This window comes from Pseudophryne corroboree, chromosome 8, assembly GCF_028390025.1.
Source record: "Pseudophryne corroboree isolate aPseCor3 chromosome 8, aPseCor3.hap2, whole genome shotgun sequence".
In the NCBI taxonomy this organism is placed as follows: domain Eukaryota; kingdom Metazoa; phylum Chordata; class Amphibia; order Anura; family Myobatrachidae; genus Pseudophryne; species Pseudophryne corroboree.
In genome coordinates, this window is record NC_086451.1 from 100,201,220 (window position 1) to 100,229,015 (window position 27,796).

Sequence of the window (27,796 nt, forward strand, 5' to 3'; positions counted from 1 at the left end):
GAAGAAGGCTATGTAGGAGAGGAACAGGAGCAAATGAATGTGGTGTCTCCGCCGACAGCACCGACACCTGACTGGATGGATATGTGGAAGGTTTTAAATGCTAGTGTAAACTCATTGCACAAAAGATTAGACAAGGCTGAAGCTTTGGGACAGTCAGGGTCTCAACCCATGCCTGATCCTATGTTGCAAGGACCGTCAGTGTCTCTTAAGCGCCCACTCTCCAAGATTGTTGACACAGATACCGACACGGATTCTGACTCCAGTGTCGACTACGATGATGCAAAGTTACAGCCAAAATTGGCAAAATCCATTCGATATATGATTATGGCAATAAAAGATGTTTTGCACATCACTGAGGAACCCCCTGTCCCTGACAAGAGGGTACATATGTACAAGGGAAAGAAGCCTGAGGTAACCTTTCCCCCTCACATGAGCTGAACGAGTTATGTGAAAAAGCTTGGGAATCTCCAGATAAAAGACTTCTTATGGCGTATCCTTTCCCATCAACGGATAGGTTACGATGGGAATCCCCCCCTAGGGTGGGCAAAGCATTAACACGCTTATCCAAGAAGGTAGCCCTCCTGCCCCAAGATACGGCTACCCTCAAAGATTCTGCTGACCGCAAACAGGAGATTACCCTGAAGTCCATTTATACACATTCAGGTACCTTACTCAGGCCGGCAATTGCGTCGGCCTGGGTGTGTAGTGCTGTAGCGGCATGGACAGATACCTTATCTGAGGGGATGGATACCCTCGATAGGGATACTATTTTATTGACCCTGGGGCATATAAGAGATGCTGTCCTATATATGAGAGATGCTCAAAGAGACATTAGTCTACTAGGTTCTAGAATAAACGCTATGTCGATTTCTGCCTGAAGAGTCCTATGGACACGGCAATGGACAGGTGATGCGGACTCAAAAAGGCATATGGAGGTTTTACCTTACAAGGGTGAGGAATTGTTTGGGGAAGGTCTCTCGGACCTAGTCTCCACAGCTACAGCTGGAAAATCGAATTTTTTACCTTCTGTTCCCTCGCAGCATAAGAAAGCTCCGCATTATCAAATGCAGTCCTTTCGGTCACAGAGAAACAAGAAAGTACGAGGTGCGTCCTTTCTTGCCAGAGGTAGGGGCAGAGGTAAAAAGCTGCACAACACAGCTAGTTCCCAGGAACAGAAGTCCTCCCCGGCCTCTACAAAATCTACCTCATGACGCTGGGGCTCCACTGGGGGAGTTCGGCCCAGTGGGGGCACGTCTTCGGAATTTCAGCCACATCTGGGTTCACTCCCAGGTGGATCCCTGGGCAATAGAAATTGTTTCTCAGGGTTACAAGCTGGAATTCGAAGAAGTGCCTCCCCGCCGATTTTTCAAATCTGCTCTACCAACTTCTCCCCAGGAAAGGGAGATAGTGTCATCTGCAATACAAAATTGTATCTTCAACAGGTGGTGGTCAAGGTTCCCCTCCTCCAACAAGGAAAGGGATATTACTCGACCATGTTTGTATTCCCGAAACCGGACGGTTCGGTCAGACCCATATTACATTTGAAATCCCTGAACCTATACTTGAAAAGGTTCAAATTCAAGATGGAATCGCTAAGAGCGGTCATTGCAAGTCTGGAAGGGGGGGGATTTTATGGTGTCCCTGGACATAAAGGATGCATACCTTCATGTTCCCATTTATCCACATCATCAGGCGTACCTCAGATTTGCGGTACAGGACTGTCATTACCAATTTCAGACGTTGCCGTTTGGTCTCTCCACGGCCCCGAGAATTTTCACCAAGGTAAGGGCGGAAATGATGGTGCTCCTGCGCAAGCAAGGTGTCACAATTATCCCGTACTTGGACGATCTCCTCATAAAAGCGAGATCAAGAGAGCAGTTGTTGAACAGCGTGTCACTTTCACTGAAGGTGTTACAGCAACACGGCTGGATTCTCAATATCCCGAAGTCGCAGTTGGTTCCTACGACTCGTCTGTCTTTCTTGGGCATGATTCTGGACACGGACCAAAAGAGAGTTTATCTCCCGATAGAAAAGGCCCAGGAACTCATGACTCTTTTCAGGAACCTTTTGAAACCAAAACAGGTGTCAGTGCATCACTGCACTCGAGTCGTGGGAAAGATGGTGGCATCATACGAGGCCATTCCCTTCGGCAGGTTCCATGCGAGGACTTTCCAATGGGACCTACTGGACGAGTGGTCCGGGTCACATTTACAGATTCATCGGTTGATCACCCTATCCCCCAGGGCCAGGGTATCACTCCTGTGGTGGCTGCAGTGTGCTCACCTTCTCGAGGGCCGCAGGTTCGGCATTCAGGGCTGGATCCTGGTGACCACAGACGCAAGCCTCCGAGGTTGGGGAGCAGTCACACAGGGAAGAAATTTCCAAGGTCTTTGGTCAAGTCAAGAAACTTGCCTTCACATCAACATCCTGGAACTAAGGGCCATATACAACGCCCTACGTCAAGCGGAGACCCTACTTCGCGACCAACCAGTTCTGATCCAGTCAGACAACGTCACAGCGGTGGCTCATGTAAACCGCCAAGGCGGCACAAGGAGCAGAGTGGCGATGGCAGAAGCCACCAGAATTCTTCGCTGGGCGGAGAATCACGTAAGCGCACTGTCAGCAGTGTTCATTCCGGGAGTGGACAACTGGGAAGCAGACTTCCTCAACAGACACGACCTACATCCGGGAGAGTGGGGACTTCATCCGGAAGTCTTCGCACAGATTACAAGTCGGTGGGGACTGCCACAGATAGACATGATGGCGTCCCGCCTCAATAAAAAGCTAGAGGTATTGCGCAAGGTCAAGAGACCCTCAGGCAGTAGCAGTAGACGCCCTAGTGACACCGTGGGTGTTCCGGTCGGTCTATGTATTTCCTCCTCTTCCCCTCATACCCAAGGTGTTGAGGATAATAAGACGAGGAGGAGTGAGAACAATCCTCATTGTTCCAGATTGGCCGCGGAGGACCTGGTATCCGGATCTGCAGGAAATGCTCACAGAAGATCCGTGGCCTCTTCCTCTAAGACAGGACCTGTTGCAGCAGGGGCCCTGTCTGTTCCAAGACTTACCGCGGCTGCGTTTGACGGCATGGCGGTTGAACGCCGGATACTAGCAGAGAAAGGCATTCCGTTTGAGTTCATCCCTACGCTGATAAAGGCTAGGAAGGATGTAACGTCAAAACATTATCACCGTATATGGCGAAAATATGTTTCTTGGTGTGAGGCCAGGAATGCTCCTACAGAAGAATTACATCTGTGCCGTTTCCTTCACTTCCTACAAACTGGAGTGAATTTGGGCCTAAAATTAGGCTCTATTAAGGTCCAGATTTCGGCCTTATCCATTTTCTTTCAAAAAGAATTGGCTTCTCTTCCAGAAGTTCAGACTTTTGTAAAAGGAGTGATGCATATTCAGCCTCCTTTCGTGCCTCCGGTGGCACCTTGGGACCTTAACGTGGTGTTAAGTTTTCTAAAATCACACTGGTTTGAACCACTTAAAACGGTGGAGTTAAAATATATCTCACGTGGAAGGTGGTCATGTTATTAGCCTTGGCTTCGGCTAGGCGAGTGTCGGAATTGGCGGCTTTGTCACATAAAAGCCCATATTTGGTATTCCATGTGGATAGGGCGGCATTGCGGACCCGTCCTCCATTCCTACCAAAAGTGGTTTCATCTTTTCATTTGAACCAACCTATTGTGGTGCCTGTGGCTACACGTGACTTGGATGATTCCGAGTTACTTGATGTGGTCAGGGCTTTGAAAATTTACGTTCCCAGGACGGCTAGAGTCAGGAAAACGGAAGCGCTGTTTGTCCTGTATGCAGCCAACAAGACTGGTGCCCCTGCTTCTAAGCAGACTATTGCTCGCTGGATTTGTAACACGATTCAGCAAGCGCATTCTACGGCTGGATTGCCGTTACCGAAATCGGTCAAGGCCCATTCCACAAGGAAAGTGGGCTCTTCTTGGGCGGCTGCCCGACTGGTCTCGGAACTACAGCTGTGTCGAGCTGCTACTTGGTCGGGTTCAAACACCTTTGCAAAATTCTATAAGTTTGATACCCTGGCTGAGGAGGACCTTGTGTTTGCTCAATCTGTGCTGCAGAGTCATCCGCACTCTCCCGCCCGTTTGGGAGCTTTGGTATAATCCCCATGGTCCTTACGGAGTCCCCAGCATCCTCTAGGACGTTAGAGAAAATAAGATTTTAAACCTACCGGTAAATCTTTTTCTCGTAGTCCGTAGAGGATGCTGGGCGCCCGACCCAAGTGCGGATTACTTCTGCAATACTTGTATATAGTTATTGCTTCAATAAGGGTTATGTTATGGTTGCATCGGTCATGTACTGATACTATGTTGTTTTTTTCATACTGTTAACTGGGTAGTTTATCACAAGTTTATACGGTGTGATTGGTGTGGCTGGTATGAATCTTGCCCTTGGATTAACAAAAATCCTTTCCTCGTACTGTCCGTCTCCTCTGGGCACAGTTTCTCTAACTGAGGTCTGGAGGAGGGGCATAGAGGGAGGAGCCAGTGCACACCCAGAGTCAAAGTCTTTCTTAAAGTGCCCATGTCTCCTGCGGAGCCCGTCTATCCCGATGGTCCTTACGGAGTCCCCAGCATCCTCTACGGACTACGAGAAAAAGATTTACCGGTAGGTTTAAAATCTAATTTTTTTAGATTTTTGCAAATTTACTAAAAATAAAAATTTTTAAATCACATATACATAAGTATTCACAGCCTTTGCTCAATACTTTGTTGATGCACCTTTGGCAGCTATTACAGCCTCAAGTCTTTTTGAATATGATGCCACAAGCTTGGCACACCTATCTTTGGCCAGTTTCGCCCATTCTTCTTTGCAGCACTTCTCAAGCTCCATCAGGTTGGATGGGAAGCGTCTGTGCACAGCCGTTTTCAGATCTCTCCAGAGACGTTCAATCGGATTCAAGTCTGGGCTCTGGCTGGGCCACTCAAGGACATTCACAGAGTTGTCCTGAAGCCACTCCTTTGACATCTTGGCTGTGTGCTTAGGGTCGTTGTCCTACTGAAAGATGAACCGTCGCCCCAGTCTGAGTTCAAGAGCGCTCTGGAGCAGGTTTTTATCCAGAATGTCTCTGTACATTGCTGCATTCATCTTTCCCTCTATCCTGACTAGTCTCCCAGTTCCTGCCGCTGAAAAACATCCCCACAGCACAATTTTGCCACCACCATGCTTCACTGTAGGGAAGGTATTGGCCTGGTGATGAGCGGTGCCTGGTTTCCTCCAAACATGATACCTGGCTATCATGCCAGAGAGTGCAATCTTTGTCTCATCAGGCCAGAGAATTTTGTTTCTCATGGTCTGAGAGTCCTTCAGGTGCATTTTGGCAAACTCCAGGCGGGCTGCCATGTGCTTTCTACTAAGGAGTGACTTCTGTCTGGCCACTCTACCATACAGGCCTGACTGGTGGATTGCTGCAGAGATGGTTATCCTTCTGGAAGGTTCTTCTCTCTCCACAGAGGAATTCTGTAGCTTTGGGTTTCTCGGTAACCTCCCTTACTAGGGCCCTTTTCTCCCGATCGCTCAGTTTAAGTGGCCGGCCATCTCTAGGAAGAGTCCTGGTGGTTCCGAACTTCTTCCATTTACGGATGATTGAGGCTACTGTGCTCATTGGAACCTTCAAAGCAGCAGATATTTTTCTGTTCCCTTCCCCAGATTTGCGCCTCGAGACAATCCTCTCTCAGAGGTTTACAAACAATTCCTTTGACTTCATGCTTGGTTTGTGCTCAGACATGCACTGTCAAGTGTGGGACCTTATATAGACAGGTATGTGCCTTTCCAAATAAAGTCGAATCAGCTGAATTTACCAAAGGTGGCCTCCAATTAAGCTGTAGGAACATCTCAAGGATGATCAGTGGAAACAGGATGCGCCTGAGCTCAATTTTGAGCTTCATGGCAAAGGCTGTGAATACTTATGTACATGTGATTTCTTAGTTTTTTATTTTTAATAAATTTGCAAAAATCTCAAACTGTTTTAACATGGTCATTATGGGGTATTGTGTGTAGAATTTGGAGGGAAAAAATGTATTCCATTTTAGAATAAGGCTGTAACATACTGTAACAAAATGTGAAGCGCTGTGAATACTTTCCGGGTGCGCACTGTACATTACACACCACTATTAGCGAACATTGGCTGATGTAATTAATACATCTCCTGTCCAATTCTCCTGACACTGCCCAATCCCCAGACATTACCCTAATCTTACCAAATACAGTTTGTCTTGCTCCTGGAACCATTTTTGTTGGATTACTCCCTAGGGAGAGTTACAGTGGTTTTGTATTTTCACGATTTGCGCACTATTTGCTTGAAAGTGGATTTAGTGAAGTTTAGATTCTGTAGGAATAACCTTTCAAAGCCTTGGGGGTATATGCAATTGCGGTCGAATTCCCGAAAATGTCGAAAAACGGGACATTTTCGCCCAAAAAAAAATATTCGACAATGCAATTCAGTACTTTTCGTCAAAAAAACGGACTTTCCAAATTCGACTTTTTGAAATTCGACTTTTTGAAATTCGACATTTGTCAAATTCGACATTTCTGCAATGGTACAAATGCGGCAATTCGATAAAAGTATATTCAATTGAAGATTGTAAATTCGACAACAGTGTTTTTAGACAGTTAATTCGTCATTTTCAATCCGCCACACTTTGCTGGCGGAATGTAATAAATTTTTTTTTAAACGTGTTTTATTTTGTTTTTTTTTATTGGTAATAGCATATCTATTTATATTAGAAGGGATTAGGTACATGGTTTGTCTATTTAGGAGGCACAAGTATTATTTATATATTTTTAAATATATATATATATATATATATATATATATATATATATTTATTTAAATGGAATGGGGTAAAAATCAGAAAAAAAAATGCGTGGGGTCCCCCCTCCAAAGCATAACCAGCCTCGGGCTCTTCGAGCCGGTCCTGGTTCTAAAAATCCGGGGGGAAAACTGACAGGGGATCCCCCGTATTTTTAAAACCAGCACCGGGCTCTGGTGCAAAAAATACAGGGGACAAAAAGAGTAGGGGTCCCCCGTATTTTTTACACCAGCATCGGGCTCCACTAGCTGGGTAGATAATGCCACAGCCGGGGGTCACTTTTATACAGCGCCCTGCGGCCGTGGCATTAAATACGCAACTAGTGACCCCGGGACGGGGTACCCTGGAGGAGTGGGGACCCCTTCAATCAAGGGTTCCCCCCCCTCCAGCCACCCAAGGGCCAGAGGTGAAGCCCGAGGCTGTTCTCCCCCCCCCCCCATCCAAGGGCTGCGAATGGGGGGCTGATAGCCTTTTGAAAAATGAAAGAATATTTTTTCCAGTAGTACTACAAGTCCCAGCAAGCCTCCCCCGCAAGCTGGTACTTGGAGAACCACAAGTACCAGCATGCGGGAGAAAAACGGGCCCGCTGGTACCTGTAGTTCTACTGGAAAAAAATACCCAAATAAAAACAGGACACAGACACCGTGAAAGTAAAAGTTTTTTTCTCTGACGTCCTAGTGGATGCTGGGAACTCCATAAGGACCATGGGGAATAGACGGGCTCCGCAGGAGACTAGGCACTCAAAAAAAAGATTAGGTACTATCTGGTGTGCACTGGCTCCTCCCTCTATGCCCCTCCTCCAGACCTCAGTTAGAATCTGTGCCCGGCCAGAGCTGGGTGCTCCTAGTGGGCTCTCCTGAGCTTACTAGAAAAGAATGTATTTTTAGGTATTTTATCTTCAGTGAGTTTCTGCTGGCAACAGACTCACTGCTACGTGGGACTAAGGGGAGAGAAGCAAACCTACCTGCTTGCAGCTAGCTTGTGCTTCTTAGGCTACTGGACACCATTAGCTCCAGAGGGTTCGAACACAGGCACCTGTCCTCGATCGTCAGTTCCCGGAGCCGCGCCGCCGTCCCCCTTGCAGAGCCAGAAGAACAGAAGCTGGAAGACGTCAAAATCGGCGGCTGAAGACTCCTGTCTTCATTAAGGTAGCGCACAGCACCGCAGCTGTGCGCCATTGCTCCCAGCACACTTATACACTCCGGGGCTGCAATTGAGATACCTTTGGCACAAAATCATACATATATACAGTCTAGCACTGTATATATGTAAAAACCCCCGCCATTATTATACACTGAAAGCGGGACAGAAGCCCGCCACTGAGGGGGCGGGGCCTTCTTCCTCAGCACACCAGCGCCATTTTCCCTTCACAGCTCCGCTGGAAGCACGCTCCCCAGTCTCTCCCCTGCAGTATCCAGGTACAAGACGGGTTAAAAAGAGAGGGGGGGCACATAAATTTAGGCGCAAATCGATACAGACAAGCAGCTATTGGGAAAATCACTTATTAGCAGTGTAAATCCCTGTGTTATATAGCGCTGTGGTGTGTGCTGGCATACTCTCTCTCTGTCTCCCCAAAGGACTTTGTGGGGTCCTGTCCTCAGTCTGAGCATTCCCTGTGTGTGTGCGGTGTGTCGGTACGGCTGTGTCAACATGTTTGATGAGGAAGGTTACGTGGAGGCGGAGCAAGGGCAGATAAGTGTGGTATCGCCCCCGTCGGGGCCGACACCAGATTGGATGGATATTCGGAAGGTCTTAAATGACAATGTAAACTCCTTACATAAAAGGTTTGATGACGCTGCAGCCTTGGGACAGCCGGGGTCTCAACCCGCCCCTGCCCAGGCGACTCGGAAACCGTCTGGGGCTCATAAACGCCCTCTAGCTCAGATGGTTGACACTGATGCCGACACGGAGTCCGACTCCAGTGTCGACGATGATGAGGCACATTTACAGTCTAAAATGACTAAGGCCATCCGATACATGATTATTGCAATGAAAGATGTATTACACATTTCTGAGAGTAACCCGGTTAATACCAAAAGGGTTTATATGTTTGGGGAGAAAAAGCAGCCAGTGACTTTTCCCCCATCTGATGAATTAAATGAATTGTGTGAAGAAGCGTGGAGTTCCCCTGATAAGAAACTAGTGATTTCTAAGAGGTTACTGATTGCGTACCCTTTCCCGCCAACGGACAGGTTACGTTGGGAAACATCCCCTAGGGTGGACAAGGTGCTGACACGCTTATCTAAAAAGGTGGCCCTGCCGTCTCAGGATACGGCCGCCCTAAAGTAGCCTGCGGATAGAAAGCAGGAAGCTATCCTGAAGTCGGTGTATACACACTCTGGTACTCTACTGAGACCTGCTATTGCTTCAGCCTGGATGTGTAGTGCTGTAGCAGCGTGGACAGATACTCTGTTAGACGACATGGATTCCCTCGACAGAGATACTGTTTTGCTAACCCTGGGCCATATCAAAGACGTCGTCTTATATATGCGAGATGCTCAGAGGGACATTTGCCTGCTGGGATCTAGAATTAATGCTATGTCCATTTCTGCCAGGAGGGTCTTATGGACTCTGCAATGGACAGGAGATGCTGATTCTAAAAAACACATGGAGGTTTTGCCTTATAAGGGTGAGGAATTGTTTGGGGACGGTCTGTCGGACCTCGTGTCTACAGCGAGAGCTGGAAAGTCCACTTTCTTGCCTCAGGTTTCCTCACAGCCTAAGAAAGCACCGTATTATCAAATGCAGTCCTTTCGTTCCCAAAAAGGCAAGAGGGTCAGGGGTGCATCCTTTCTTGCCAGAGGCAGGGGTAGAGGTAAGAAGCTGCACCATGCAGCCAGTTCCCAGGAACAAAAGTCCTCCCCTGCTTCCACTAAGTCCACCGCATGACGTTGGGGCTCCACAGGCGGAGCCAGGTGCGGTGGGGGCGCGTCTCCGAAACTTCAGCAGCCAGTGGGTTCGCTCACAGGTGGATCTCTGGGCTATACAAATTGTATCTCAGGGATACAAACCGGAATTCGAAGCGACTCCCCCCCGCCGTTACCTCAAATCAGCCTTGCCAGCTTCCACCATGGAAAGGGAGGTAGTGCTGGCGGCAATTCACAAGCTGTACCTCCAGCAAGTGATTGTCAGGGTCCCCCTCCTTCAACAGTGAAGGGGTTAATATTCCACAATGTTTGTGGTACCGAAACCGGTTGGGTACAGGACTGTCATTACCAATTCCAGACGTTGCAGTTTGGCCTGTCCACGGCAGCGAGAATATTTACCAAGGTAATGGCCGAAATGATGATACTCCTTCGGCAGAAGGGAGTTGTAATTATCCCGTACTTGGACGATCTCCTCATAAAGGCGAGGTCCAGGGAGCAGTTGTTGATCAGCGTAACACTCTCTCAGGAAGTGTTACTACAGCACGGTTGGATTCTGAATGTTCCAAAGTCGCAGCTGATTCCTACGACGCGTCTGCTTTTCCTGGGCATGATTCTGGACACAGAACAGAAGAAGGTGTTTCTCCCGGTGGAGGAGGCCTAGGAATTAGCATCTCTGGTCAGGGACCTCCTGAAACCAAAACCGGTATCGGTGCATCACTGCACGCGAGTCCTGGGAAAGATGGTGGCTTCATACGAAGCCATTCCCTTCGGCAGGTTCCATGCGAGGATCTTTCAGTAGGATCTGTTGGACAAGTGGTCCGGATCGCATCTTCAGATGCATCGGCTGATCAAGGGCCAGGGTGTCTCTTCTGTGGTAGCTGCAGAGTGCTCACCTTCTCGAGGGCCGCAGGTTCGGCATACAGGACTGGGTCCTGGTGACCACGGATGCAAGCCTCCGAGGGTGGGGGGCAGTCACTCAGGGAAGAAACTTCCAAGGGCTGTGGTCAAGTCTGGAGACTTCTCTACACATAAATATACTGGAACTAAGGGCCATTTACAACGCCCTGAGTCAAGCAGAGCCTTTGCTTCAAAACCGGCCAGTGCTGATTCAGTCAGACAACATCACGGCGGTCGCCCATGTAAACCTCCAGGGCGGTACAAGAAGCAGGATGGCAATGGCGGAATCCACAAAGATTCTTCGATGAGCGGAGAATCACGTGCAAGCACTATCAGCAGTGTTCATTCCGGGAGTGGACAACTGGGAAGCAGACTTCCTCAGCAGACATGACCTCCACCCGGGAGAGTGGGGACTTCATCAAGAAGTTTTCCAACTGATTGCAAACCGATGGGAACTGCCACAGGTGGACATGATGGCGTCCCGCCTCAACAAAAAGCTAAAACGTTATTGCGCCAGGTCAAGGGACCCTCAGGCGATAGCTGTGGACGCCCTAGTGACACCGTGGGTGTACCAGTCGGTATATGTGTTTCCTCCTCTTCCTCTCATACCAAAAGTACTGAGAATAGTAAGAAAGAGAGGAATAAGAACAATACTCATTGTTCCGGACTGGCCAAGAAGGACTTGGTACCCGGAACTGCAAGAAATGCGCACAGAGGACCCATGGCCTCTGCCTCTCAGACAGGACTTGCTCCAACAAGGGCCCTGTCTGTTCCAAGACTTGCTGCGTTTGACGGCATGGCGGTTGAACGCCGGATCCTAGCGGAAAGAGGCATTCCAGATGAAGTTATTCCTACGCTGATAAAAGCTAGGAAAGACGTGACAGCAAAACATTATCACCGTATATGGCGGAAGTATGTTGCTTGGTGTGAGGCCAGGAAGGCCCCTACGGAGGAATTCCAGCTGGGTCGATTCCTGCACTTCCTACAGTCAGGGGTGACTATGGGCCTAAAATTGGGGTCCATAAAGGTCCAGATTTCGGCCCTATCCATTTTCTTTCAAAGAGAACTGGCTTCACTGCCTGAGGTTCAGACTTTTGTAAAGGGAGTGCTGCATATCCAGCCCCCTTTTGTGCCACCAGTGGCACCCTGGGATCTTAACGTTGTGTTGGATTTCCTGAAATCACACTGGTTTGAGCCACTTAAAACCGTGGAACTAAAATATCTCACGTGGAAAGTGGTCATGCTGTTGCCCTTGGCATCGGCTAGGCGTGTGTCGGAATTGGCGGCTTTGTCATGTAAAAGCCCATATCTGATCTTCCATATGGACAGGGCAGAATTGAGGACTCGTCCCCAATTTCTCCCAAAGGTGGTGTCATCGTTTCATTTGAGCCAACCTATTGTGGTGCCTGCGGCTACTAGGGACTTGGAGGACTCCAAGTTGCTGGACGTAGTCAGGGCTTTGAAGATATATGTTTCCAGAACGGCTGGAGTCAGGAAGACTGACTCGCTGTTTATCTTGCATGCACCCAACAAGCTGGGTGCTCCTGCTTCAAAGCAAACTATTGCTCGCTGGATCTGTAGCACGATTCAACAGGCTCATTCTGCGGCTGGATTGCCGCATCCAAAATCGGTAAAAGCCCATTCCACGAGGAAGGTGGGCTCTTCTTGGGCGGCTGCCCGAGGGGTCTCGGCATTACAGCTTTGCCGAGCTGCTACTTGGTCGGGTTCAAACACATTTGCAAAGTTCTACAAGTTTGATACCCTGGCTGAGGAGGACCTTGTGTTTGCTCATTCGGTGCTGCAGAGTCATCCGCACTCTCCCGCCCGTTTGGGAGCTTTGGTATAATCCCCATGGTCCTTACGGAGTTCCCAGCATCCACTAGGACGTCAGAGAAAATAAGAATTTACTCACCGGTAATTCTATTTCTCGTAGTCCGTAGTGGATGCTGGGCGCCCGTCCCAAGTGCGGACTCTCTGCAATACGTGTATATAGTTATTGCTTAACTAAGGATTATTGTTATGAGCCATCCGTTTAGTGAGGCTCAGTTGTTGTTCATACTGTTAACTGGGTAAGGTTATCACAAGTTGTACGGTGTGATTGGTGTGGCTGGTATGAGTCTTACCCTGGATTCAAAATTTCCTTTCCTTGTAATGTCAGCTCTTCCGGGCACAGTTTCCCTAACTGAGGTCTGGAGGAGGGGCATAGAGGGAGGAGCCAGTGCACACCAGATAGTACCTAATCTTTTTTTAGAGTGCCCAGTCTCCTGCGGAGCCCGTCTATTCCCCATGGTCCTTACGGAGTTCCCAGCATCCACTACGGACTACGAGAAATAGAATTACCGGTGAGTAAATTCTTATTATTTCATACATGCCGACATATACATACTTACCTATGTTGACCCGCCGACTGCCACGTCTCCAATGTCGCCGACGATCCGGGGTACCTGTGAATAAAATTATACTCACCTGATCCAGTGTCCTGGTCTTTTATTATAATCCACGTACTTGGCAAAAAAAAAAACCGAACACCCGGACCAGGCGGACTGAAAGGGGTCCCATGTTTACACATGGGACCCCTTTTCCCGAATGCAGAGACCCCCGTGACTCCTGTCACAGAGAGTCCCTTCAGCCAATCAGGAAGCGCCACTTAGTGGAACTCTCCTGATTGGCTGTATGCGCGTCTGAGCTGGCAGACAGCGCATCGCACAGCTCCCTCCATTAGTTTCAATGGTGGGAACTTTGTGGTCAGCGGTGGGGTTACCCGCGGTCAGCCGCTGACCGCGGGTGACCTCACCGCTGACCGCAAAGTTCCCACCATTGAAAGTAATGGAGGGGGCTGTGCAATGCGTGTCTGAGCTTAGACGCGCAGAGCCAATCAGGTGAGTGCCACGAAGTGGCGCTACCTGATTGGCTGAAGAGACTCTCTGTGACAGAAGTCACGGGGGGTCTCTGCATTCGGGGAAAGGGGTCCCATTTTGAACTTAAAATCACTAAAGCCCTTTCTGAGGGAGTTCAAGTTCAAAGTGGAGTCTCTAAGGGCGGTAATATCAGGTCTGGAAGAGGGGGAATTCCTGGTATCCCTGGATATCAGAGATGCGTACCTCCACATTCCGATATGCCCGTCGCATCAAGCTTATCTCCGATTCGCACTGTTTGTCTGTCATTTTCAATTCCAGGCCCTGCCATTCGGCCTCTCCACAGCACCGAGGGTATTCACCAAGGTGATGGCGGAAATGATGGTTCTCCTCCGCAGTCATGGAGTGAACATAATTCCATATCTGGACGATCTGCTGATAAAGGCATCGTCCAAGGAGAATCTGTTACAGTCCATAGCTCTCACGACCCAGTTTCTCAGGGAACATGGTTGGATCCTGACTCTTCCAAAATCATGAAGCCAGCCTGGGTGTCGGTTCATCAGTGTATTCGTCCTCTGGGGAAGATGGGGGGCCTCTTATGAGGCTCTGCAGTACGGGAGATTTAATGCTCTGTCCTTCCAACTGGATCTCCTGGACAAATGGTAGGTATCTCATCTACACATGCACCAGAGAATACGTCTGTCGCCAAAGGCCAGGATCTCACTCCACTGTTGGCTGCAATTACCTCACCTTCTGGAGGGCCGCGGTTCGGGATTTAGGACTGGATCCTTCTAACCACGGATGCAAGTCTCCAGGGCTGGGGCGCAGTCACTCAAGCGGAAAACTTCCAAGGAAGGTGGTCAAGTCGGGAAGCTGGCCTGCCGATAATCATTCTGGAACTAAGAGCCGTCTACAACGGTCTCCTCCAAGCGGCCCATCTTCTGAGAAATCGGGCCATTCAAGTGCAGTCTGACAATGTAACGACAGTGGCTTACATAAACCGACAGGGCGGAACGAAGAGCAGAGCTGCAATGTCCGAGGAAACAAGAATCATCCTTTGGGCGGAAAAACACGCGTTGGCTCTGTTGGCAATCTTCATTCCTGGAGTAGACAACTGGGAAGCAGACTTCCACAGCAGACACGATCTCCATCCAGAAGAGTGGGGTCTCCATCTGGAGGTGTTCAAGGAGGTAACGGATCTTTGGTGTTTCCTCCACTTCCACTCATTCCACGAGTTCTAAACCTCATAAGGAGAACAAGAGTCCTGGCAATCCTCATTGCTCCGGACTGGCCAAGAAGGGCTTGGTATGCGGATCTTCTGGATCTACTGCTAGAAGAGCCGAGGCCTCTTCCTCTTCGGGAGAACCTGCTGCAGCAGGGGCCGTTCGCTTATCAAGACTTACCGCGGCTACGTTTGACGGCATGGAGGTTGAACGCCAGAAATAAGCTCGGAAGGGCATTCCGAACAAAGTTATTCCTTCCCTGATACAGGCTAGGAAAGGAGTAATGTCTAAACACTATCATCGCATTTGGAAAAATTTGGTATGAGTCCAAGAAATTTCCTACGGTGGAGTTTCAGCTGGGACGTCTTCTCCTCTTCCTGCAAGCAGGTGTGGATATGGGCCTGAGGTTGGGATCCGAAAAGGTCCAGATTTCGGCCCTATCCATGTTCTTTCAGAAACAGTTGGCTGCCCTCCTTGAGGTTCAGACTTTTTTGAAGGGAGTTCTGCACATCCAACCTCCCTTTGTGCCGCCTACGGCCCCCTGGGATCTTTACATGGTATTGCAGTTTCCTCCAGTCGGACTCGTTCGAGCCTCTACAAGAGGTCGAGGTCAAGTTTCTCGGGTGGGAGGCTGTCACTTTGTCCTTGGCTTCTGCTAGACGTGTGTCTGAGTTGGGGGGCTTTGTCTTGTAAAAGCCCATACTTGATCTTCCATGAAGATAGAGCTGAGCTCCGGACACGTCTGCAGTTCCTTCCGATGGTTGTTTCGGCTTTTCTTATCAACTAACCTATTGTGGTGCCAGTTGATACTGACTCCTCAATTTCATCAAAGTCCTTGGATGTTCTAAGGGCTCGGAAAATCTATGTGAAGAGGACTGCTCGTCACAGAAAATCGGACTCTCTGTTTATCCTGTATGATCCCAAGAAACTTGCGTGTCCTGCTTCTAAGCAGACAATCTCTCGCTGGATCAGGTTCACTATCCGGTAGGTAATTAAAATCCTATTTTTAGCCTATTCATCCTGTGTGTGTGCTCTTTTACATTTTACTATGTCAAAGGAGTGTGTTTCATGCACAGCAGAGTGTTTTTCTCACTCAGGGGGATTCCTACAGTGTACTCAGGATAGTACACATTCTCAGGCTAGTGGGTCCTAACCAGTGTGGTTGGATTCATTAAAAGGGATAATCTCAAATATTTCACATAAATTATCCCAAAATGAGAAGGAGACGCAATACTTAATACAATCTGTGGATGACCTGATGAATAGAGATTCAGTGGCCATTCCAGCGTCTCAGACACCTGCCATTTGTCCACAAAAGCGTACACTGGCCCAAATCATGCAGACTGATACTGATGATGATGGATCAGACGTTGAGGAGGGTGAGGTGGACTCGGGAGGGGGGGGGGGGGGGGGTGCAGCTTTGTCACAGGGAATACAGGCCCTGATAGAGGCTATTAGAGATGTCCTGCACATTCCTGACAAAGCGACAGAGGACGATGAGGAATCTTATTTTAATGTAAAAAATAAATCCTCTGCTACTTTCCCTGCATCTAAGGAATTAATTGCCTTATTTGAAGAAACTTGGTCTAATCCTGACAAGAAGTTTCAGATCCCTAAAAGGTTACTCACTTCTTTCCCTTTTCTTTAGGATGATAGAAAAAAATGGGAAAACCCACCGATTGTTGATGCATCGGTATCTAGATTATCATGTAAAGTAGTTTTACTGGTCCTGGGGACAGTCCCCTTAAAAGATGCGGCAGACCGCAAGATTGAGACTACTCTCAAATCTCTGTACACAGCTGTGTGGGTGGCCCAGAGAGCCACTATTGCTTGTGTTTGGATCACTAGGGCCATTGCAAAATGGTCAGGTAACCTAATTGAGGGGTTAGATTCCTTACCAAGAGGCGAGATGATTTTACCGCTGCAATATATACAGGACTCTGCAAATTTTATGGTGGAAGCCATAAAAGAAATTGGATTGCTCAATCACGCTCCACGGCCATGGCAGTGTCAGCACGCAGCGGCCTATGGCTACGTCCGAGGACGGCAAATGCGGATTCCAGAAAGGGTGTGGAAAGCCTACCTTTCACAGGCGAGGCCCTGTTTGGTGACGAACTGGATACGTGGATATCCAAGGCTATGGTAGGTAAATCTATCTTCCTTCCGCAACCCCACCAGTTCGGAAGACCTACTCTGCTCGACTCTGCAGTCCTTTTGGACAACAAAATTCAAACAAAAAGCCAAGGGTTCTTCTACAGCCTTCAAAGGCAATAGAGGTAAATCCAGAAAACAAGCAACTGCAAGTTCACAGGAACAGAACTCTGTTTCTGCTTCCTCAAAGCCTTCAGCTTGATGGTGGACCTCTCTGCCTGGGAGACAGACAGGTGGGAGCCCGATTAAGAGATTTCAGTCACATATGGGCGACGTCATGCCAGAATCCCTGGGTCAAAGAGGTCATCGCCCAGGGGTATAGACTGGAGTTTTAGGAACTTCCACCTCATAGATTCTTCAAGCCAGGATTACCAGCTTCTCGGGAGGCAAGTATAAATTTACAGGATACAATTAAAAAACTTTCCAGTTCCACCTCTGCTACGGACCAGTGGTCATTATTCCAACCTGTTTGTAGTACCGAAACCGGACGGTTCGGTGAGACCCATGTTAAAACTCAAGTCGTTGATCCCGTACTTACGGGTGTTCGAATTGAAGATGGAGTCTCTGAGAGCGGTTATCTCGAGTCTGGAGGAAGGGGAATTCTTGGTGTCTCTGGATATCAAGGATGCATACCTTCATATCCCGATCTGGCCGCCTCATCAGGCTCATCTCAGATTTGCCTTACAGGACTGTCACTACGAAGTTCCAGGCTCTGCCCTTTGGCATCTCCACGGCTCTGAGGGTGTTCACCAAGGTAATGGCGGAGATTATGTTTTTCCTCCGCAAACGGGGAGTGAACATTATTCCGTACCTGGACGATCTGCTGATAAAAGCACCATCCAGGGAGCGGCAATTGGACAACATTGCCCTCTCAACTCGACTACTCCGGGATTACGGATGGATTCTGAACCTACCAAAATCTCACCTAGATTCAACTCGAAGGCTTCCGTTCCTGGGGATGATACTGGATACGGAGGTACAGAAGGTGTTCCTTCCAGTCAATGGTGCAGGATGTTCTAAAACAAACCTGGATATCGGTGCATCTCTGCATTCGCCTTCTGGGAAAGATGGTAGCCGCTTACGAGGCACTGCAGTACGGAAGGTTTCACTCAAGACCCTTCCAGCTGGGCCTGTTGGACAAATAGTCCGTATCGCATTTACACATGCACCAGAGGATTCGTCTGTCACCAAAAGCCAGGAGTTCTCTTCTGTGGTGGCTCCAGACTTCTCACCTGACCGAGGGCCGAAGGTTTGGGATTCAAAATTGGATTCTGCTAACCACAGATGCAAGCCTCAGAGGTTGGGGAGCAGTCACCCAGGGGGCACACTTTCAAGGAAAATGGTCCAATCAGGAAACCATTCTTCCAATCAACATTGTGGAACTAAGGTCCATATACAACGCCTTCTGCAGGCAGCCCATCTTCTTCAAGATCAGGCAATCCAGGTTCAGTCGGACAATGTGACGGCAGTAATGTACATAAACCGACAGGGCGGAAAGAAGAGCAGAGCAGCAATGTCAGAGGTAACACGAATTCTCCTCTGGGCAGAAAAACACGCTGTGGCGTAGTTGGTCTTCATTCCGGGAGTAGACAACTGGGAAGCAGACTTCCTCAGCAGACACTACCTCTACCCAGGAGAGTGGGGCCTTCACCTGGAGGTGTTCGGGTGCGTGACATGTCGGTGGGGAATTCCACAAATCGACATAATGGCCTCTAGTCTCAACAAGAAACTCAGGCGGTATTGTTACAGGTCGAGAGACCTACAGGCAGTGGCGGTGGACGCTCTGGTGACTCCATGGGTTTACCAGATGGTGTATGTGTTTCCACCACTTCCACTGATCCCAAGAATTCTCAAAAGAATAAAAAGAGAAAAGGTTCAAACAATTCTCATTGCTCCAGATTGGCCAAGAAGGGCTTGGTATGCAGATCTGTTGGACATGCTGCTGGAGAATCCGTGGCCTCTACCTCTTCGAGAGGATCTAATGCAACAGGGGCTGTTAGTCTATCAAGACTTACCGTGGCTGCGTTTGACGGCATGGCGGTTGAGCGCCAAATTTTAGCCCGGAAAGGCATTCCGGACAGGGTAATTCCTACCAGATCTAAGCCAGAAAAGGGGTAACGTCTAAACATTACCTCCGGATTTGGAGGACATATGTGTCTTGGTGTGAAAACAGGAAATTCCCTACGGTGGAATTTCAGCTGGGTCGTTTTTCTGCTTTTTCTGCAGTCAGAAGTGGTTATGGGCCTACGCCTGGGTTCCTTAAAGGTCCAGATCTCTGCCATGTCCATTTTCTTCCAAAGACAATTGGCGTCCCTCCCTGAGGTTCAGACGTTCTTGAATGGAGTTCTGCACATCCAGCCGCCCTTTGTGCCTCCCACGGCACCTTGGGATCTCAACGTGTTGTTGCAGTTTATACAATCTTAATGGTTTGAGCCTTTACAGGAGTTTGATGTAATGTTTCTTACGTGGAAGACCGTTACATTGCTGGCCTTGGTTTCGGCAAGACGTGTGTCTGAATTGGGGGCGTTGTCTCACAAGAGCCCCTATTTGATTTTTCATGAAGATAGAGCTGAACTCAGAACTCGTCAGCAATTTCTTCCTAAGGTGGTGTCTGCGTTTCATATCAACCAGCCTATTGTGGGTCCGGTGCTTACGGACACCTCTTCCACCTCAAAGTCCCTGGATGTTGTGCAGGCTTTGAAAATCTATGTCAAACAGACAGCTCCTCACAGAAAATCGGACTCGCTGTTTGTCCTCTATGATCCTAATAAAATTGAGTGTCCTGCTTCCAAGCAGTCTATTGCTCGCTGGATCAAGCTTACTATCCAGCATGCTTACTCTATGGCAGGTTTGCCGTTTTCTAGATCTGTACATGCCCACTGTACTAGGTCGGTGGGTTCTTCCTGGGCGGCTGCCCGGGGTGTCTTGGCCTTACAGCTCTGCCGAGCAGCTACTTGGTCTGGTTTGAACACGTTTGCTAAGTTCTACAAGTTCGATATTTTGGCCTCTGAGAACCTTTAGTTTGGTCAGTCAGTTCTGCAGGACTTTCAGCACTCTCCCACCCGGTTTGGGAGCTTTGGTACATCCCCATGGTACTAATGTGGACCCCAGTATCCTCTAGGACAGTGATTTTCAACCTTTTTTTACTCACGGCACACCGAACAATATTTTTAAATTACCAAGGCACACCATCAGTTCCCCACAGAAAAAAACAAAACGCACAAATTGGCCCTCACAGTAAAAAACAATCACATTGCACCCCACATAAATCCTATTGCTCCACACATAAATCAATCAATCACATTTCTCCCCACATAAATCCTATTGCTCCCCACATGAATTATTCACATTGTTCCCCACATAAATCCTATTGAAATCCTATTGTTCCCCACAGTAGAAATAAAATAAATATTATCAGCTGTCCTCCTTCGTGTCCGTTAGTGGCGGGGTCTGTTCATAGTGGAGTGCTGCGAATACTGAGCAGTGGGCGGTCGGGCAGGTGTGGATGTGGTTGGGCAAGGGAAGCTGTGTATGCAGGCGGGAACTGGAAAATGTGTATGCAGGTGGGTGGGCTGGCTGGGTGGTGACCTATGATATCACATAGTTTTCAAGGTATAGGTCACGGCCGGTGCACGACTGATCCTCTAAGAAGAGCCCGGGCCAACAGTTCACTCTGAAGGTGCAGGAAGCTGCTCTGGCTCCGCGGCACACCTTACAACTGGTCGCGGCACACTAGTGTGCCACGGCACACTGGTTGAAAAAGCCTGCTCTAGGACGTAAGAGAAAATAGGATTTTAATTGCCTACCGGTAAATCCTTTTCTCGTAGTACGTAGAGGATACTGGGCGCCCACCCAGCGCTTTGTTTCTGCACTGTTACTTGGTTAAGTAATGTTGGTTCAGCTGTTGCTGTTCCTGTTTCATGTTTGGTTAGCATGGCTTTCCTCTTGTTGTGTGTGCTGGTTCGGAATCTTACCACTATCCTTACCTATCCTTCTCTAACGGTATGTCCGTCTCCATGGGCACAGTTTCTAGACTGAGTCTGGTAGGAGGGTTATAGAGGGAGGAGCCAGTGCACATTATTGAATTCTTAAAGTGCCCAAGGCTCCTAGTGGACCCGTCTATACCCCATGGCACTAATGTGGACCCGAGTATCCTCTACGAACTACGAGAATAGGATTTACCAGTAGGTAATTAAAATCCTTTTTTTTTTTTTTTTTGTCAAGGAAAGAGGTGAGGGAAAGGAAATGGCACAGTCCATTGGTGGCTGGTCCAGGGGTTAGTGCCAGCTACAGGCAGCAGACCAACAATAGAGATAATCCCCCGATTTTTGTTGTTTAACACTATCAAAATCTAGATTTTAGAATGTCATATTTGGTAATACCAAGTCACACATTTATGTTATTAAATACTGTGTACCTGCATAATTTTCCTCATATCCTCTCTGTAAAGCTCCAGGGCTGGGAACACTTTGTCCAGTTGCTAATACTGACATATATACGCTAGCCAAATTGCCTTTGCATTATAAGAAAGCACTGAGGTGCTAAGAATAATTCTAAGGAAATCTTGTGTTGTCACTAAGTATTTCTTTCTGGTCACTAGGCTAGCTAACCTGCATGGAACAGCTTAACCGGCTATCCCATGCGAGATATTTTGGGTGGTATCCAGTTAACCGTGGTCATTGACCGCTGGTAATTGCTTTGCCGGGGGCTATCCTGTTAGCCACGATAAACTAGCACGAGCTACAGCTTTTCGGGGATTATGTTTCACCTGCCTCGGGCAGGCAAAGCAAAATCCTCGAAAAGCGCAGGCAAAAATGCACAGGTTTCGCTGTTTTCACACACAATTCTTTTTTTTTTTTTTTTTTTTTAAACTGGCGCTCTAATTGTTATTCTGTAAAAAATATCTGTGAAATATTGTGAAACTCCCATTTTTTGCTCTCGATGTTTAATCGCACCTAATTGGATACCCCCCATTATGCTGACCTTGGTTGCATAACAGCTGCTGTCATAGTTACTGTTTGTTTTGGCTTGTATTAGATTTAAAAGTAATTAAAGATTGCATCAGTTTTATAATATTGGCCTATAATGTCCTTAAAGCTTTCAACTGATTTCTTCCAAGTCTGTGTTTTTTTTGTTTTGTTTTTTTTTAACCAATTTTTCAAATCTTTGATATGTTGGGCTTTACAGCCACTTAATGACATTGCACATTGTTTCAAGTCTAAATATCATTATTCCACTCCCATTTCCAGTTTGTTACTAAATTTAGTGAACAAACGCCAACCTCACTTTTTGCAGATTCTTAAATTAGTAACAAGAAACAAAGATGTTTAGTATTGCTCCTGACAAGGTTTTAATTTATTTTTTTAACTGTTTTCTCTCATCTTGGGTATTCATTAATGTTTGTGTTTTCACTGCATTAGGTCCCTTTCACATACATAGTGTACAAAGCAGTAACGTGCGAGAGCTAATAACTAATGGCAATAATACTTGGGCATACACTGTCCAATTATTGGCTTGACCAGCCGATAGTCATATAATTGGGCTGATACTCAAACATGAGAGGCAGATGTATTAAGCCTGGAGAAGTGATAAAGCAGTGATAAGTGGAAGGTGTTAACGCACAAGCTAATCAGCTCCTGTCATTTTTCAAATCCGTGATGATTGGCTGTTGCGTTATCACCTTGCATTTATCACTTCTTTATTCCTTCTCTAGGCTTGATACATCTGTTCCTGAGTGTAGTCGTGACCGATGAACAATTATTGGTATGACGGACATGTAAAATTATCCAGCATGATAAAGTATGGGTCGGCCGAACAGAAAAAAACAAAACTCCTCGCTGCCTCCCCCTCCCTCCCCGGGATATTTATAACAAAATATAGCATTTTGAGAAACCTTTGCAAGCATGGAAAAAAAGGGATGTGTCCTCATAGGAAAAGACTACCTTACACCCCAGCTTTGCACACTGCACCCTCAGACAAAATCCTGATTCATGCCCCTTACATTACATAGTGTTCACGCTAGGCTGTTTTAGCAGGGCGCCGCGCCCTGCCTGATTTTTTTAAGGGCAAAACTCGCCCTGCCCTTTCTGCGGCGCCCTGCTAAAACAGCCGCCCGCTTTCTGCCCTCTTAGCGTGTAAAGATGCCGTGCGCGGCATCCATTCACGCTGTGAGAGAGCTTGGAGGAAGCCCAGCACCTCCGTAGGTGCTTGGCACGCCCCCAACAGTGATGCTGAACCGCCCATTTGTACTACACGTAATTGGCCACGCCCCTATTTGCATGACCACACCCCTTTTTGGCCGCACGCACGTTTGTGCCCCTCATGGACCGGCGCCCTGCCCTACCCGTCCCCTAGAGTGAACACTAATTACATATGTAATTTTTCCTCCTTATATTAATGCTCCTTACACATTATGTAGCATACCGTAATGTCCCTTATAACATTAAGTGCCCATTAAACCTTATTATGCCTTACACAATAGTGCCCCCTACACCATATAATGGCCCACACTGTAATGCCCCCACACAGTAATGCACCTTTACAAATGATGCCACACAGTAAGGCAGCACCACATTTTAAACTACCTTCTGGTCAGGGGATTTTACTGTGTAGCAAAAGTCCATATTTTTGCATATCAGCACAGGCTTCATTTATAATATGTGAGGACTTGATTTAAGGTGGGTACACACTAACAGATATATCTGCAGATCAATTGATCTGCAGATATATCTATGGACGGATCGAGCAGTGTGTTCAGCATACACACTGCTCGATCCGTCGGGGACTGACGTCATGAACTGGGCGGGCGTGTATACACGCCCGCCCAGTTCAGCTGTCGGTCACCGCCGGCCGCCGCAGCATGTGTACGGGCGGTCGGCCGACCGCCCTGTACACACACAGCGACGCGCCAATATATCGGTAGATATATTGGCCGTCGGCTGTGCTGCGCGGCCGACGCGATACGTCTGTGAACGACGGAGTTCACAGACGTATCGGCCGTACACACTGGCCGACGGTCCCGCGATATATCGGCCGTTCAGGAGAACGGCCGATATATCGACCAGTGTGTACGGGCCTTAAGAGGTGTTGTCTCTACTGCTAGACTTGGAAAAGTATGACTGTGACTGTTCTGAGCCACTGAGGCTATAATCGCGTTCTCATTACTGGTGATATTGACTCCACCGTGATGGTGAGTGGGATTGTCCTAAGAACATAAACCATCTGCTTTGTGACCATAGTAAATATATATGGCACAGTTGGAATAATGGTTCTGATTACTGCCTGACAGCGCTGAGGGCAAGTTTGTATGTTCTTCCATGCTTACGCTGGGTACCCCCTACTGGTAGGTTAATTGGCTTTTGACAGACAATCCTCTGTGTATGTCCAGGTGACGGGGTATATTGATTGTAAGCTACACTAAAGTATGGACCGCTTTGAATTCTATATTCTCTGTTAGGTGCTGCATAATATTTGTGCGCCATATAAAATAACTGTAAATAAATAAAATGAATAAATTTGTTGCATACAGATTTTGTGTTCTGATTCTTATACCTGCCTGTTGCAGGTGCTTTGGGCTTCTCCTGAGTCCAGGTAGAGATGTGCAGAACAGCGACATGCATCTGTTGGAACTGGTAAGACTCATTTAAACTTTTCAGATAAAAAAGCCCACAAGTTTCTTGTTGTCCTTTCGATATGTATTAGGATTTTCACTGTGTGCGATTTAAAAAACAAAAGAAAAAACAAAACAAAGAAAAAACTGAAGGTCTCCATATTTGCTTGACTGTATAAGTCGCATAGATAATGGCATCATCACTCTAATAATGGGTTGGGTTCGATTTGCTGACGTATGGGATGCAGGCGGTCAGAATACAGATTGCGGCATCCCGATGGTCGGAATCCCGACAGGGAAGTATACTTAACTTCCCTGCCACTGGCACCCTAAAAAACCCACCCTCCGCGGAGCCTAAACCTAACCATACCATCCCTGGGGTGTGCCTGACTAACTCCCCCAATTCTGCATCCTAACCCTAAACCTAATTCCCCTTCCCCCCCGCCCACCTGCGGCTTACCTCTTGAGCGGCACGGTGTGAGTTCGTTTGGCATACCGGCTGTCTGGATTCCGACGCTGGGATGGTGAATTCATTTGAGATGCTGGTGTCGGCATTCCGAATAGTGTTGGGATTCTGACTGCTGGGATCCCCACAGGATCCCTTATCAGGTCATCACGGATACTTCCATCAGTTCCCAACACTGTTACTTAGTGTCATCTTTTCACAAGACAATCAAACACAAGTCTGTGATCCAGGTGTATCCTGCAAACATCCATTATGATTGATAGGCCCCCGGCATTACTAATGCATTGGTAGTTACTATAGTGGGTTGATATTTGCGGTTCTAAATTATTTCAGGTTTCTCCGTAGTAGCATACAGCAGCTTTCCTTTTTAGGTACACAACCAACGTAAGGACATATACATTCAATATTGTTGATGATCATCGATGAACTTGCTGCTTTAAATATTTGTTTTCTTCAGGAGTCTATGGGCAAAAGCTCAGATGGGAAATCTTACATCATTACCGGGAGCTGGAACACAAAGTCCCCGCATTTCCAGGCTGTGAATGAAGAAACCCCAAAAGGTAATTAACTACCATTAAATAAAAATAAAAGTGTTAAAACATCATTGTGAATAAAACGCCCAGCACATAATAGCCAATCTCCTCTGTACCTATCAGTTTATGTTCAATCATCCGTTTTTTTTTTGCCCCCCCCCCTTTCTCTGATTGTACTTGTTATATTGACTTGTTACGATCTGTCTCCACAGACAAGGTTCTCTATATGACCACAGCGGTAGATCTGGTAATTACAGAGGTGCAGGAGCCGGTGCGATTCCTGTTGGAAACCAAGGTTCGGGTCTGCTCTGCCAGTGAGCGTCTCTACTGGCCTTTTAGCAAAAGGAGTTCTACGGAAAACTTCTTCCTCAAACTAAAACAGGTAAAATCTTCAACTGTTGTGGAAAATCTTCCTCTGTTTCTTTATTAAGGCGATAGATTATTAGAACTTGAAAAAATAAATGTACCTATGATTCTGTTAGACTAATAATGTAATCTAATACCACCTGGACTCATGGATGGGTAGTAGTATGCACAGTTGGTGATTGATCATGTAGTGATCCATCTTTATAGGCTGCATGCCTCCATTAGTCACATGCTGAAAACTATTAAATCCTCTGACTGGTCTGCCGCAATTAGCGTGCCCATTCACAGGCATGTGCGATCCAAAGGGAAGGTATTGTGCGATTGCAGGTGTGACTTCTCGGGAGGGTGCGAATAGTGGCTGCCATTGCGGCAACAATGAGGGGGGAGGACTTATCTGTACATTGGCTTACTGTATATGAACTTCCAAAACATTGACGCGGTAAAAGCTTGAGCTTATAAGTATTGAAGATATCTCTGATGTTGTGGGTGGAGGGTTTATTTCCTATGTACAGCAAATTTTCTTCAACTACATTACAAATGAGACTGGTGCCATCTCTTTAACAGAACAGTAATTTGCAGTCATCTACGCAGATACTTGGTTAATACTGTTATCAAAGTCTAGTAATTGTTTTTCTTTCAGAATAAATGAAAACTTAGGATCTTTGTTAAATGTGTTCATTTAAAAAATTGTGCTACTTTACAGATTGCTCAATAAGTATGAGTACTCATACTCGTGGAAGTATGAAAATAAAATCCTGTTTCCATATACAAACATACATGTTTTCTCTGCATATTTAATAAATGTCTAAGAAGTGCAGTTGTCTGAGTCCGTTTGACATGTGTTTTCCTAACTGCTTCGCATCCGCAAACCAATATAACACGTGATGCAGTGTTCTCCCCACTCTTTATTTGTTGGTCCGCCTGACAGAATTCCCCTCCCCGCCCCCCCTCCCCAGCACTGTGATGCAGCCAAAAGTTGTACTGCAATGATGTTTCAGATCTAAATGTCTGCACAGCGTGGCTTATTAGCCACATCACAGAGCTGGGTGGTGTCAGACTATAGGGCTGAGCACATTCCTCCCCCAGTATAAAAGGAAGTACACAGTTGCCCACAAAAACAGTGCAATTGAACAGTGAAAAGAGTGGACTGTTTGCGTCCATTCTGCATTTCAGTGGCCGCGTGTTGTTTGTTATTGGGCACAGTGATATCTGGGTCGCTCTTAAAAATGTGTCCAAAAAGCAAGTGTGCATTATCTGGACCACTTTTAAAATTATCGGAGGAAAGTAATGTATTCCAAGATTGCTGGAGATGCAGGTTGCCGGAAGATCTGACTTTTTTTTAAAGGGCCAATCATGTACAAGGCATGGTTTTACCTTGTAAGTGTTTGCCCCTTTAAAAAACATCCGAGGTCGGCTGGCATCCCGCACCTCAGGCGATCTCGCACTCTATTACATCCCACCATATATCTCTCTTCAGCTAGTTATAACCCATAATGAATAAGAATTTTAAATCTGTAAACAACAATCTTAAGTTTCTATAAGAAAATTGAAAGTACGAATACAACAACAGTCAAAAGTTTCCAACAAGGACTTTGCAGACGAGGCTGGTCCATCTTTTTAATCAGTTTGTTTCGCTTGAAAAATGTTTCTCTAAACATCACATATCAGGAGTAAACAGTGACTGGTTTAAAACATTTCAGTGGGTGCTGGAAAAAGATAATGGAATGATGGGTTCGACATTTAAGATATGGAAAGAGATGGCCACAAACAAGGAGATGACTTGGGTGACTATTCAGTGCTAAAGACATTGAAAAATGTAATTGACCATGGGCAAAGTAAATTACAAACTGATTTGTGGTTAATTATAAATCAAACAAGTTTCTTGATCACTTTAAGGCTCTGAGTTGTACGGTTTGGTTAGGAAATGCCAGCATTCGGGATAGCAGCGGTCAGAATTCCAACCGCGGCATCCCGATGGTGG

At 47.1% G+C, this 27,796-nt stretch overlaps 1 protein-coding gene across 1 annotated transcript in view; it reads left to right on the forward strand.

Annotated features, from left to right (window-relative positions):
- LOC134948686 (rab GTPase-activating protein 1) overlaps positions 1-27,796 on the forward strand; it is a 437,656-nt gene that overhangs the window by 35,548 nt on the left and 374,312 nt on the right. The window contains exons 4-6 of the mRNA XM_063936842.1: positions 24,406-24,472; positions 25,374-25,476; positions 25,662-25,831. Coding sequence (XP_063792912.1) covers positions 24,455-24,472; positions 25,374-25,476; positions 25,662-25,831 — 291 coding nt within the window. The 5' untranslated portion in view covers positions 24,406-24,454. The remainder of the gene's footprint in view (positions 1-24,405; positions 24,473-25,373; positions 25,477-25,661; positions 25,832-27,796) is intronic.